The sequence below is a fragment of the Festucalex cinctus genome, chromosome 15, assembly GCF_051991245.1.
Source record: "Festucalex cinctus isolate MCC-2025b chromosome 15, RoL_Fcin_1.0, whole genome shotgun sequence".
In the NCBI taxonomy this organism is placed as follows: Eukaryota; Metazoa; Chordata; class Actinopteri; order Syngnathiformes; family Syngnathidae; genus Festucalex; species Festucalex cinctus.
Window position 1 is genome coordinate 25,329,449 of NC_135425.1, and position 13,249 is coordinate 25,342,697.

Below are 13,249 nucleotides of genomic sequence, written 5' to 3' on the forward strand. Positions count from 1 at the left end.
CCTCCTGGCTCCTGTTCACCATCCTCTGCGGGTTAGGTCAGCACAGGACACTTTTCCCAAGTTTCTTATCTGGGCAGGACAAGACTGGGCCAGTCATTGGGAAAGCCGCATTCCGAGAATTCCAGTCGGGCGAATTGCAGTCGTTTGAAAAAGGAACGGTGAGCTCACTGTTTGTTAGCATTTATTTACAAAACAATGTCACAGAAAACGAGGTTAAAAACACTTTGAAAGTCTTTGGAGGGAAATCTGTCCGGACGGACTACAACTTAGCAGCTAGCATCGCATTAAAAAAAAAAAGGTCCATCCGTCCGCTAGCACGAGCTGCTCTGCGTATTCCCCGAGTCCGACACGTACGACTTGCTCTTCCGCGAGTACTTCATGGAGCTGAAGGACACCCGCATGCGCTCCACCGTCCGGCTGCTGCGGCACAGCAGCGTGTTCTTGACGTGCTGGCGGAAGTCGTCCGACACGAAGTAGTAGACGAACGGGTCCAGCACGCTGTTGAGGCTGGCCAGGCACAGCGTGGCCAGGTAGAAGGCGTAGCCGTTGTCCGCCCGCCCGTCCTTGAGCAGCGAGTAGTGCAGCAGCAGCATGACGTTGCTGGGGATGAAGCACACCAGGAAGGTGAGCAGCACCACCGCGATGAGCACCAGCGCCCTCCGCCGGCTCTTGGCGGCGGCGCCGCCGTCCATGCCGCGGCCGAGCGCCCGCAGGAGCAGCGCGTAGGCCGCCACGATGACCGCGCAGGGCGCCAGGAACGCCGCCGTGGCCATCAGCAGGAAGTAGACGTAAGGCAGGCGCACCGACGCGTAGGGGTCCCGGGGGTCCAGGATGACGCTGACGTCGTGGCAGGTGGTGACGGCGGGCTCGCGCAGCCGGGCCGTGTGCCGGTACATGTAGAGCGGCGCGCTGGTGAGCCCGGCGAAGAGCCAGACGGCGGCGCACACGCCCACCGCCACCTTGTTGTTCTTGCGCTGCTGGGAAAGCGGGTGCGCCACCACCCAGTAGCGCTGCACGCTGAGGCAGGCGATGAACAAGATGGAGCAGTACATGTTGCCGTAGAAGAAGCCCACCAGGACCTTGCACAGACCCTCGCCGTACGTCCAGTCGTTGCCGTTGAAGTGGTAGGCGATCTTGAGCGGCGTCCAGATGACGAAGAGCAGGTCGGCCAGCGCCAGGTTGGCCATGTAGATGGACGACGGGTGCTTCTTCTTGGTGCGGAACAGGAACACCCAGACGGCCATGGCGTTGGCGGGGAGGCCCACCGCGAACACCACCATGTAGACGATGGGCAGGAAGACGGTGGTCAGGCCGCTCTGGAGGGCCGCCGAGGTGGCGCGGTCCACCAACACCAGGTCCGAGGACTGGGGGTCTACGTGGCCGACGAAGCCGCGACCCTTTCCTGCAAATTCAAAAAAATCAAAAATAAATATGAACACACATGCTAACGTTAGCGTTATGATCTGTGGTTGGATCCCAAAAACGCAGACACAAAGAAGATTTTAACGCTTTATTCACACAACTTGACTAAACGAGACACAGCGAGAACCGCGAGACACGAAGCTAATTGGGCTGTCAAGTACACAGAGAGACAGGGTTAATAATCCGACAAAAACACACTTCTCAGTTTGGCTGAAATAGACAGTGAATCGATCTCATTGGTTGTGGCTAGACATGTGGGTAACAGTACTGACATGGTTTGACAATTACATGGTTGACTGTTGACCCAGTAAAGAGATGAAAGATTCTTGACATCACACAGCTTAAAACCAGTTGAAACTAGATGCAGATTACAACAGTTCAAAACAGACACTTGACCTCACGGTCACGACCCAAACTTAACCCTGGCGTGACCCGGTCATGAGTCAAGACCCAAACATTACCCCTGCATGACCCTAGTCATGACAGTTAGCTTAGCCTTACGGTGAAAACGCTCTGCGTTACTCACACCAGGGTTACAATAGTTTTGTATTTTAAATTATAAGCTAGTTTTTAATTAGTTCTAACTTTTGTTTTTTAATTCAAATAGTTGTACTGTATTAGTTTTAGTATTAGTTTTATTTTTTTATTTAGTGTTTTTTTTGTGTAATAAAGTAAATTAGTGCTACTTGATTATGAAGAAAATATTAATCACGATTATTTTTGCTGTTCATTGAAATCACTTCTTTTTTTGTCACAAAGGAAAATGTTTGAATTAAAAAAAAAAAAAAAGTAAGACAGTAAAATTATTTGAAATACTATTATGCAAGTTCCTTTTGGATAGAACGATTTTTTTTTTTTTTTTAAAGGTGCAAATGTATAAATGTAAGTAACTCAAAATTAGTATTAATATTTTTTTATGATGATACTGATTTTGTAATTGTGGACTGTAATAATTGAAATTGTAATAGAATTTCGATTATTGCACAAATTTTTTTAACGAAAATATTTTTCAATTTTACTTATTTCCTTGTTTTTTTGTGTTCAGGGGGATATTTCACGTTTATTGTTACACAGCAGTTTTTGTGTTCATTCATGATAAGTGTTAAGTGTAAGGGTGGTCATTGTTGTTACCTTTTTTTATGGCGTTTGTAGAGCTCGTATGGTACATAAAAATGCACAGCGTGTTTGTTGTTGTAGCATTTTATTAATGGACAATGACGTCAACAATGTAAGTATTTCACGTCATTTTTTTTTTTTTAAAGAGTCCTGCTTAAACGTGAGTTTTTTCAAACTCACTCCATTAGATATGTTTCATGATTAAAATGACTTTTGGACTGTGTTGTCTTGGGGGGAAAAAAAAAAAAAAAAAAAAAAAGTATAATCGGTAGCTATTTGATTCATCGCTCAATTTTTGACCGAGTTCGGTGCTCCAATCTCGGCTTCCGTCACCTTGATCGGGCCTTGCGTGGCGTGTGCAAATATTGCGGTTTGGACGAGGCTCGTCTGACTCGTCCGCAATTTGAAACCCGTTCGTGAGTTTCAAGCGTTTTGTTTCAACAAGCCCACAAGACACGGAACATTTACTTTAATCACCTTGGGCTTTAAAATGTTTTTTTTTTTTTTTTTTAGATTGCTCGCCGAAAACTAATCATTGGGTTTTGTAAACGCTTGTAAAAAAAAACAACAAAAAACTCACCTGCGCCATCCGCGGCCAAAAAGTGACACAAGACGATCAAGGAGAGCGCCAGAAAGTGAGCAGCCTCCATTTTCTTTTCTTTTTTTTTTAAAATCTTCCTATTAAATTGAGCTCCGTCCACCAGCTGCAGGGTCTTCTCTCTGTTCTGCTTTCGTCCTTGTGTCGCGTCCGCGCCCAGAAACCACGTCCTTTATGAACCTAAACATCCGCTATAGTTCTTCCTCTTGAGTCTTTCTTCCACACCTCCTCGAGTATCGAAGCTCGCCGGCCACGCCCCGAGACTACCTGGCTGGCAGGGCGTAATGACGTCAGCAAGGAGCCGCCCAGCCGGTTGTTCCTTTTCATCGCGTCACCGTGAGGGGGGGGGGAGGCTCTCCCTTCGTTTGAATAGTTATTAAATCTTGAATTGATTTAGTCAATAAATCAGGATAGTTTTCAATCTTCTTATTTTATAACATCTGTTCCAGCTCTTTAGTTTTCCCCCCCCAAAATAAATAAAATGTCTACATTGACCCAGTGTGCACATCGTTTTTTTTGTGTTTTTTTTTCCAAAATTTAACTTAACTAAATCACGTTTTAAACATCGTATTTTCTGTTTGTTTTTTTTCTCCTTTTTTTGTAAAATTATTGTGGGGTAAAAAAAAAAAAAAAAAAAAAAAAAAAAAAAAAGCTTATTTGGATTTTAATTTGTGGCTAAATTATAAATGTATGTATTTATTTTAAAATACACTTATTAAAAAAAAAAGTGTAATGTTTTTGGAGGTGAACATTTTTACAAACATCCACGAAAAAATAAATAAAAATAAAACAAAAAAATCAATTCACGAAAAATTACAAATATACTTTCTTTTTGGCCGTTAATTTGAAGTATATTTTACATGACTATTGTCTGTCAATTAATTATACTATTTTATGTTGTAATTGTCTGTCGGCCACCAAAATGAATATAGATACAGTAACTTGTATATTTATTAAAAATAAGACATCTGTACTATACCAAAATTGATAAAATGTACACGACTGTAAGTTACAGTCTGATTAAGTACTTTAAATAAACAATTTATTTAATTTCACAGTTCAAAAATGTCAACATAAGAAAAATACATTAATTTTACATGTCATAAAAAAAAAAAACTGATATCAAAACGCACAATCAAGCACAAAATGGCTTTTTTTTTCGCATTACACTTGAACACAAACGAAAAATATGGCGGCCTCAAAAGCGTCTATAAGGCTGAAAATTGTGTTGACGAGTGATTATTACTTGACACACTAAAACATTAAAGATAAAAAACTGACGACAAAATCGTTACAAGTGTAAAAAAACAAAAACAAAACTTGAGTTTCTATCCATCCATTTTTTTGTCACAGGTGAACTCGAGCTAGCTTGGAGGTCAAGATGGAGGGTCAAATCGGCGCTGGTCGTCAGCCAATTGTACTTTCACAGTCTATGCAATCATCTCAAGTCTCCAATGAAGCTAACGTGCATATACCGACCACCGGGTCCTTCGTGCTGCCCTATTTAAAAACAGCTAAACGCAGTCCGGCTAGCACTGCGAGCTGCCCGTGTTGCCGCCCGAGTCGGACGTGTACGCGTCGCTCTTCTTGGAGAACTTGAGCGCGCTGAAGGACACGCGCATCCTCTCCACCGTGCGCTGGCTGCGGCACAGGAACGTGTTCTTGACGTGCTGGCGGAAGTCGTCCGAGATGTAGTAGTAGACGAAGGGGTCGATGCAGCTGTTGAGGCTGGCCAGGCACAGCGCCGCCACGTAGACGCCGTACAGGTTGTCCGGCGCCTCGTTCAGGAGCAGCGCGTAGTGCGCCAGCAGCATCACGTTGCTGGGCGCGAAGCACAGCAGGAACATCGCCAGCACGGTGACGATCAGCGCCACCGCCTTGCGCCGCCTCCGGGCCACGCCGGCGTCCGCCGCCGCTGCGCAGCACGCGCAGCATCAGCGCGTAGGAGACGGCGCACACGGCGGCGGGGCCCGCGAAGCCCACCGTGGCCATGGTGAGGAAGTAGCCCGCCGCCATCTTCTTCTGGCCGGGCCGGGTGACGTCGTGGCAGGTCAGGACCCCCAGGTTGGCCACGCGCACCCGCTGGTCGTACAGGTAGAGCGGCGCGGTGAGCAGCCACACCGTCGCCCAGACGGCGGCCGACAGCGCGCAGGCGACGGCGGTCTCGCGGCGGCGACGCGCCAGCGGGTCCGCCACCGCCCAGTAGCGCTGCACGCTGATGCAGGCGATGAAGGCCATGGAGCAGTACATGTTGCCGTAGAAGAAGCCCACCAGGACCTTGCACAGACCCTCGCCGTACGTCCAGTCGTTGCCGTTGAAGTGGTAGGCGATCTTGAGCGGCGTCCAGATGACGAAGAGCAGGTCGGCCAGCGCCAGGTTGGCCATGTAGATGGACGACGGGTGCTTCTTCTTGGTGCGGAACAGGAACACCCAGACGGCCATGGCGTTGGCGGGGAGGCCCACCGCGAACACCACCATGTAGACGATGGGCAGGAAGACGGTGGTCAGGCCGCTGCTAAGGACCCACCTGGCGTGCGGGCCCAGCCAAATCCCGTCGGTGGTCTCGGTGCCGGTGAAGCCTCGCAAGTCGTCTGTGGGTGGAGCACAGAGGAAGTACGAGCTGGGGATAACTCGGATTTAGTTCTATAAGTGCGTAAGTTTCTTGACCGCTTCTTCCTCACAAGGGTCGCGGGGGGTGCTGGCGCCTATCTCAGCTGGCTCTGGGCAGTAGGCGGGGGACACCCTGGACTGGTTGCCAACCAATCGCAGGGCACACAGAGACGAACAACCATCCACACTCACACGCACACCTCGGGACAATTTGGAGCGCCCAATTAACCTGCCATGCATGTCTTTGGAATGTGGGTGGAGACCAGAGTACCCGGAGAAGACCCACGCGGGCACGGGGAGAACATGCAAACTCCACCCAGGAAGGCCGGAGCCTGGACTCGAACCGGAGTCCTCAGAACTGGGAGGCGGACGTGCTAACCACTCGATCACAGTGCCGCCACCCTGCAAACTAATTAAAACTAAATACATTTAAAAAACAAAACAAAACAAAACAACTCAAATGAAAATTCCCAAACTATAATAACCCTGGCTAGCATCTAACTTATATTCCAGTCAAAGACCATTGAACTTCAGTAAAATAACTTCTAACCGCTTGATGCTAAATTAAATTACATTTTAAATAGAACACAAATATTCCACTAGATGGCGACAAAGTAACATGCTTTGGCATGAGGGCACAAAAACCGTGGACAAGATTTCCAGCAAATATAATAGAGCATAGATTAAAAAAACGAAAACAAAAAAACGTTAGTATTTGCGTGATACATAGACTACAGCAAATTATATTCCATGAAAACTACTCTGACTCACGGAACCGGTATTGGATCATAAAGACGCTGCTTCTCATTTGTGTTGCATGGAGTTCCTGATTTCCACATCGTTGTGGTTGTCAGCCACATTTGTTTGTTTACATTTGCTTGGGACACTTTGTGGTCAGTTTGGACTCAATTGCGCCATCTGCGTGCTTAGTGATGCACTTCCCCTCTTAACCGGAAGTACACGGAAGTCACAGTCAAAGCGCCACTTCATGTCACGTGACGGCACTTGGGGGAGGGGCACTCCACTCCAATTTCGAACTGCATTAATGACTTCCCCTTGCAATAAAAATCGTCCTACTTATACCAAACCGACTACATTACACATTGTATTCAAAAAAACATTCATACATTTTCTTGTGTGCTTTATGGACCACCACAACAGCCGAAGCTGTTCCACCCAAGGTAAACAAAACGAACTCACCTGTGTCACACGAGCAGGTATGTAGACAGGAAAGGAGAACGACGACGAATACGCAAAGGCGTCCATTCCGCGCAGACATGGCGGCGTTGTTTTTGTTTTGCTAAAACTACAACAAAAACGACGATAACAACAAGGACTTGTGTGGTGGAGGTGATGTAGTCAGGTGTGGCGCCTTGCGGGTGCTTGGCTTAAATCTCCGCCCCGGCCAGGAGCAGGTGCTCACACCTTGGTGACGTCACTGTGTCACATGACCGCTCGGAGCCACTCGTGGTACAGTAACGTCTCTGTTATTGACGAGATTGTATTTTGCAGTCGAATACTTCATTTCAAAGGCCGTCGTCAGTCACCATTATCATAATATCAATAATAAATACTAAGTTTTATTATAGCTAAAGTGGCTAAAATAAAGAAACAAGTTTAGAGCAACACAAAACAATTGTACTTTGGAAATAGTGTAAAAGAAGCAAAGCACAAAATGTGTTCGATTGTGCGAGACGTGGGCAAAACCTTTCATCTGGCGCCATCTCGTGGCTAAAACAAGAACTCGCCAACAGACGGCAATGGAATACTCACGATGGTCGACAGAGGGCAGCCGAAGCACTGACAACATCAAAAAAACTGTTTATTTTGCTGGATAAGCTTATCATTCGCAAAGAGGGCCAAAAAAAGTGGTTTGAAACGTGTTTATTTAACAACGGAAGTGTAAAGTAAGATATCAGTTGAGAACGTGAGCAAATATAAACACACAACACGTACGAATATTGACTTGGCAAAACATTACAATGTAACAGTTTAAATAGTTTCAGTGTGCAAAATGTAAAATCCTCCTTCACTGTGTTTAAACGCGTATTATTATTATTTCACATTTATGTGGCAAAACTGAAATATTTGACAAGCATTTCCATTAAACATATCAATAAAAGGGCTGGGTATCGATTCTAATGTCCTCAAATCGATTCAATTCACTTCACTTATAGGACATCAAAGTCTTTTTAAATATCAAGGACATGATAATAAAAAAACCCCCACAAATATTAAATTCCAAATGAATTTTTTTGAAGAGGAAGTAACTGGTTAAACGATTTAGTGTTATCAAAGTGTTTACAAAAACATCGGCATCAGCAAGAGTGAGCTGAAAATGTTTTCACGATTCTAATCCAAATAATTGCAAATATAAATCTGAATTGTCTTAAAGTACAATAAGTCGTGTCTTTCATAAATGTAAGAACATACTTTAAATTAATGTGAACATTAACTAATTTGCTCCCAAAAACGTATAAATACATTCTATTTTAAATGTTTTAAGTGCCCCAAAGACGTATTTATACGTTTTTATTTTTTATGCTAGTGCATACAGAAAGCTTTGATGCAGCCTCTCAACTGCAAAGAACGATTGGATAAATGGTAGTAATTTCAAAAACGGCCAGCAGGTGGCAGCAGAGTATAAGAGATCAACCAGGACCATGTTTTAAAAAAAAGCTCAATTACGCACAATTCTTAAATAGATTTGTGAATGACATTTAGCTACATTCTAATGCTAACTGCTACAAAATGGAAACCTATAGAAAAATACTTTTTTTTTTCCTGATGAAAGACGAGACTTGAATCTTTCTTTTGGTAGAGTCCGCATGTTTTTTTGTTTTTTTTTCTAGCAATAGATCACAATATTCTGTCAAAATCCAGTAAAACAACCGGGAGTGAAGGGGATTGCGAAATGTGAAAATGGTTGGGAGCGAATGAGTTGAATGTCAAGAAAATTGCAAAAAAAAAAAAAAATCATCCTTTAAAATTCTCTTTTTTTCTTCTTCTAAATTTATGGGAAATATACAGATTAATTTTTTTTTTTTAAACCCAGCCCAACCAATTTCGACCATTTGTCCTCTTTCTTTGGCAAAGCTCCCGTGGTAGAAGAAACGCACTCAAGTTCATCAGGTCGCTGGCGTCGTCAGACGAGAAGTTTCTTGTACATGCCGCCGTTTACCGCTTGCAACGAATCTTTTTTGGCGAACGAGACGTTTCGCTCGGAGCTTTCCGCTCGGTTGGCCTTCAGGATGGTCCTGGTGCTGGACCGGTACGAGTCGGACGAGCTGGCGCCGAAGCCCTCGGCCGCCTTCCGACACCGGAGCGCCCCGGCGAGCTCCCGCTGGCACTGGGACGACCCGAAGCAGTAGAGGACCGGGTCCAGCAGGCAGCTGAGGCTCCCCAAACACAAGAAGACCAGGTAGGCCGCGTACGAGCCCTCGGGGGCGTCGCCGGCCCGCACCGCGCCGCCGCCGAGCCGCGCGTAGTGGACCAGCATCAGGCAGTTGGTGGGCGCGAAGCACACCACGAAGATCACCAGCACCGTCAGCGCCATCACCAGCGCCCGGCTCCTCCGGCGGGAGCGTCCGGGGACGCCGCGAGGGGCCCGGCTCAGGGACCAGATCACGCGCGCGTACGCGACGACGCTCACCAGCAGCGGGGCGACGAAGAGGGCGGCGCACAGCGCCGTGAAGTACGCGCCGTACAGCCCGGCCGCCTCGCCCGCCGGCCGGACGTCGTGGCAGGTGGTGATGTCCAACTCTCTCAGGTAGAAGGTCTGCTCCGACACGAGGAGGGGCAGCGAGCCGGCGAGGGCGACGAGCCACATGGCGACGCAGGCCGCGACGGCGTGGCGCGGCCGCCGCCACGCCAGCGAGTCGATGGGGTAGACCACGGCCAGGAGGCGGTCCACGCTGATGCAGGCCACCAGGAGGACCGAGCAGTACATGTTCCAGTAGAAGGCGGCGGTGACCAGGCGGCACACGGGCTCGCCGAACGCCCAGTCGTTGCCGGCGAAGTGGTACGCCGCCTTGAAGGGCAGCAGGGCGGCGAAGAGCAGGTCGGCGCACGCCAGGTTGAGCATGTAGACGGCGGCGGGCTTCTTGGGGCGGATGCGGCGCGAGAAGGCCAACGCGGCGCAGGCGTTGACGGGCACGGCCAGCAGGCACACGGCGGCGTAGAAGGACGGGATGATCCGCGTGGAGAGGCGGCCCGTCAGGAAGGCGCGCGCCTCCTCGCCGACGCCGCCGGTGGCGTTGCGGAGCCTCGGGGCGGCGCTCCGCGTGGCGTTGGCCCTCGGGTCCCAGTCGAGACCGTAGACGTCCTCCAGGGCGAAGGGTTCGTCGGTGAACGAGACGTCGAAGTAGGAGAACATTCGTCCTCTGGCGCTTGCTGGAGACAAAATGTGTTTTTTCGTTTCAATTAACATTTTGCTGCTCAGCCATATAAGTTGAATTAACATTAGTGGTTTTTCGATGCTATTATTAGCACGGCAGGGCCATTTTGCGGTAATTGTTAGCATTGAGCTAAACAGATGTACATCAGGCTTTACTTCATCTTTATCATGATCTATTGATTCATATTATCTCTAATACATGCTGCAATGTACATAAAAATATTGCTAAATTACTCTAATTAACAAAAAGCTCGTTTCAATAAAAATAAAGTAACATTTGTATTCTCAAACAATTAAAAATACTAATTTTAAAGAATATTTATTCTGTAAAATCGAGCTATAAATCATTAAGCTATTTAACAGTTTTAACATCAGATATGGGTCAACCGGAAGTATTTGTGACGTCATACTGCACAACGTTATCATTATTTATATTTAATTTACGTACACATACATCATAGTGAACGAAAATCGTTAATCGTTTATAGACGCAAAGTAACTTCAATTTGATTATCTTTCGCATTAAAAACAAAAGACAAAAACTTACTGTTGTCGTGGACGGCGCATGCGCACACGGCAAGCAGCATCGGCAGAACGTGAAGAGTTGCCGGCGACATTTGGCAGCTTCAACAAGCAAATGCAAACACGAACAACACGACAAAAAACGTGTCTCGACGAGCCCGTGGAGCTTCTCACAGGCTTGGTGCAGTTCGTGTGCTGCTGCTTGCCTTGCTGCTCTCCTGTTCCCAGGATTTTCTGCTGGCTCCGCCCACCCCAAAAGTGGGGCCCCGGCTGGCGGCCAATCAGCAGCGAGCGGAGCGGACATTCTTTGGGGGCTGACGTCACGTTTCCCGTCACCCCGTCAGCCGGATGAGCCAGGAGTTCTTTGACCGATCTGGAGGCGAGACGTGGGTCGGAATGTCCAAAAAGACATCAAGAGCATTGCAAAACGTGTGGAAAATAAACGTTTTAATTTGATATCATTAAAAAAAATATATATATATATATATATATATATACATTTTTTTAATAGATTGTTTTGAATCCATATGTCAGTTATTTTATACAATATATATTTTTTAAATTATTGTCTTGAATTTAACAATTATTATTGGGGATAGACCGATAATCGGCCGGGTGCCGATATTTGACAAATATCGGCATCGGCCCTTTTTTGCGAATCTGAAGGCCGATAAAGTTGGAATCTCACCGAGCAGCGAACGCTTGCGAACGTAGCAAATTTTGTGTTTTCATCGGGATTTGTAAGATGTTCACACAGACACTTTTTACTTGTTGCAAAGACATTTTGAAACATATTCAGACAATCTTTCACTGTCTGCGAAGATGTTTTGAACCTTGACAAAAACCCAAATCTGGATACATTTAATTTTGCATACATTTGTCACTGCTGACACTGGGAAGTCCACGACACTTTTGAATTGATTAAAAAAAATGATAATAAAAAAAAATACATTTAGAAATTATGTTGAAATTTTCAAAAACTTTATTGACAGTAGAAAACTATTTATGTATTTATTTATTTATTTATTTATTTAGACACTGCAAACACTGGGAAGTCCCAACACTTTTTAATTTATAAAAAATAATAATAATTAAAAAAAAAGATATGTTGAAATTTTCGAAAACTTTATTTACAGTAGAAAACTATTTATTTATTTATTTATTTTTATTCACTGCAAACAGTGGGAAGTCCCAATACTTTCTAATTTATAAAAAATAATTAAAAAAATAAATATATTTAGAAATTATGTTGAAATTTTCGAAACCTTTATTAACAGTAGGAAACTATTTATTTATTTATTTATTTATTTTTATTCACTGCAAACAGTGGGAAGTCCCAACACTTTCTAATTTATAAAAAAAAAAAAAAATTAAAAAAATTAATATATTTAGAAATTATGTTGAAATTTTCGAAACCTTTATTTACAGTAGGAAACTATTTATTTATGTATTTACTTGCTTAGTTTTGAATTTGGCTCAACACATGCTGATGACCCTGGAAGTTCCCTACATTTTATATTAAAATTTTTAATGAAACAAAGCTGTCTATTCTGTATATGTTTAACATTAAAAGAAAAGGTAATTTTTATATGTATATATTTTTTATGCTATTATTTTCTCTTTTACTGCAAATGAATATCGGTTTGAAATATCGGTTATCGGCCTCCTTGACGACTAATAATCGGTATCGGCATCGGCCCTGAAAAAAATAAAAATAGAAATATCGGTCTATCACTAATTATTTTACATTTCATCTACACTCAGTATTACCATGGCCATTTTTTTTTAATTGTGTATTTTTTCTATACAATTGTATTTTGTCATTGCCAGACAAAATTCTCACATCCTCAAATGAAAGCTTTTCACTCGTTTTTTTTTTTGTCCAAAATAAAGTTTTAATCTTGAGGCGACATCATGCTGCAAACACATTTTCTTGCAATCTATTTTTAACTCTTTAGATTGGTGAATGGTTTGTATCAATCGATAAATAAATAACATAACACAAAAGGTGGGGACTTACTCGTACCAATTTGTGAACAAATCTGAAATTGACCATATTTGGACGTGCAAGGTTTCTGCCTGCCAATCGCCATCTGGTCCCCATTTTACAGCTCAGCACTTAAATGTCATAGTATACCGTACTAGTATTTGTGAACTTCCCATCAAGCAAGCAAACTGTTCTATTCATTTAATCCGATTAAAGCCAACGACGATCAAGGTCACGTCGTCCTGACAGTCAAAACTGTGGGAGTCGCCATCCAACAGGAAGTCCATGTGGCGCAGCGTCAGGCGTTAAAAGATTCAATCCTCGTTGCTTCCTACTACTGTTATCTTGCCGGCATGATCGTCCAATCAGAACTTAGCTTGAAGAGAAGCAACAGGAAGAGTCCGGAACGTGGCGACGTGGAGCCTTTTTTCTTTTTTTAATTGGTTCCATTTTGCATATCATATACGTGCCAAAGCTTCTTCGCCGGTGTTTCCATGAGATAACAAAAAAAAAAAAAAAAAAAAAAAAACCGTTTCCTGTTTTTTACTCGTCTTGAGTTATTTTTGGATGTTGCGAGTGCAATAAATGCGGTTCCTCC

At 44.6% G+C, this 13,249-nt stretch overlaps 3 protein-coding genes across 3 annotated transcripts; all 3 read right to left on the minus strand.

Annotated features, from left to right (window-relative positions):
* Window positions 1-164: 164 nt before the first annotated feature.
* On the minus strand, window positions 165-3,417 carry LOC144002647 (proteinase-activated receptor 2-like). Its single transcript, XM_077498059.1, has 2 exons — window positions 3,119-3,417; window positions 165-1,402 (listed from the first exon to the last, which is right to left on the minus strand). The coding sequence occupies exons 1-2, from the start codon at window positions 3,186-3,188 to the stop codon at window positions 312-314; spliced, it is 1,161 nt and encodes a 386-aa protein (XP_077354185.1). The 5' UTR covers window positions 3,189-3,417; the 3' UTR covers window positions 165-311.
* Window positions 3,418-4,161: 744 nt separating this feature from the next.
* LOC144002648 (proteinase-activated receptor 2-like) lies at window positions 4,162-7,184 on the minus strand. The gene is given in 3 exon segments (XM_077498060.1): window positions 4,162-5,056; window positions 5,058-5,727; window positions 6,947-7,184. Coding segments are annotated over 3 exon segments (1,140 nt in total). The 5' UTR covers window positions 7,026-7,184; the 3' UTR covers window positions 4,162-4,665.
* Window positions 7,185-7,615: 431 nt separating this feature from the next.
* On the minus strand, window positions 7,616-11,037 carry LOC144002743 (proteinase-activated receptor 1-like). The gene is made up of 2 exons (XM_077498221.1): window positions 10,690-11,037; window positions 7,616-10,138 (listed from the first exon to the last, which is right to left on the minus strand). Exons 1-2 carry the CDS (start codon window positions 10,757-10,759, stop codon window positions 8,892-8,894), a joined length of 1,317 nt encoding a protein of 438 aa, XP_077354347.1. The 5' UTR covers window positions 10,760-11,037; the 3' UTR covers window positions 7,616-8,891.
* Between the last annotated feature and the right edge of the window lie 2,212 nt (window positions 11,038-13,249).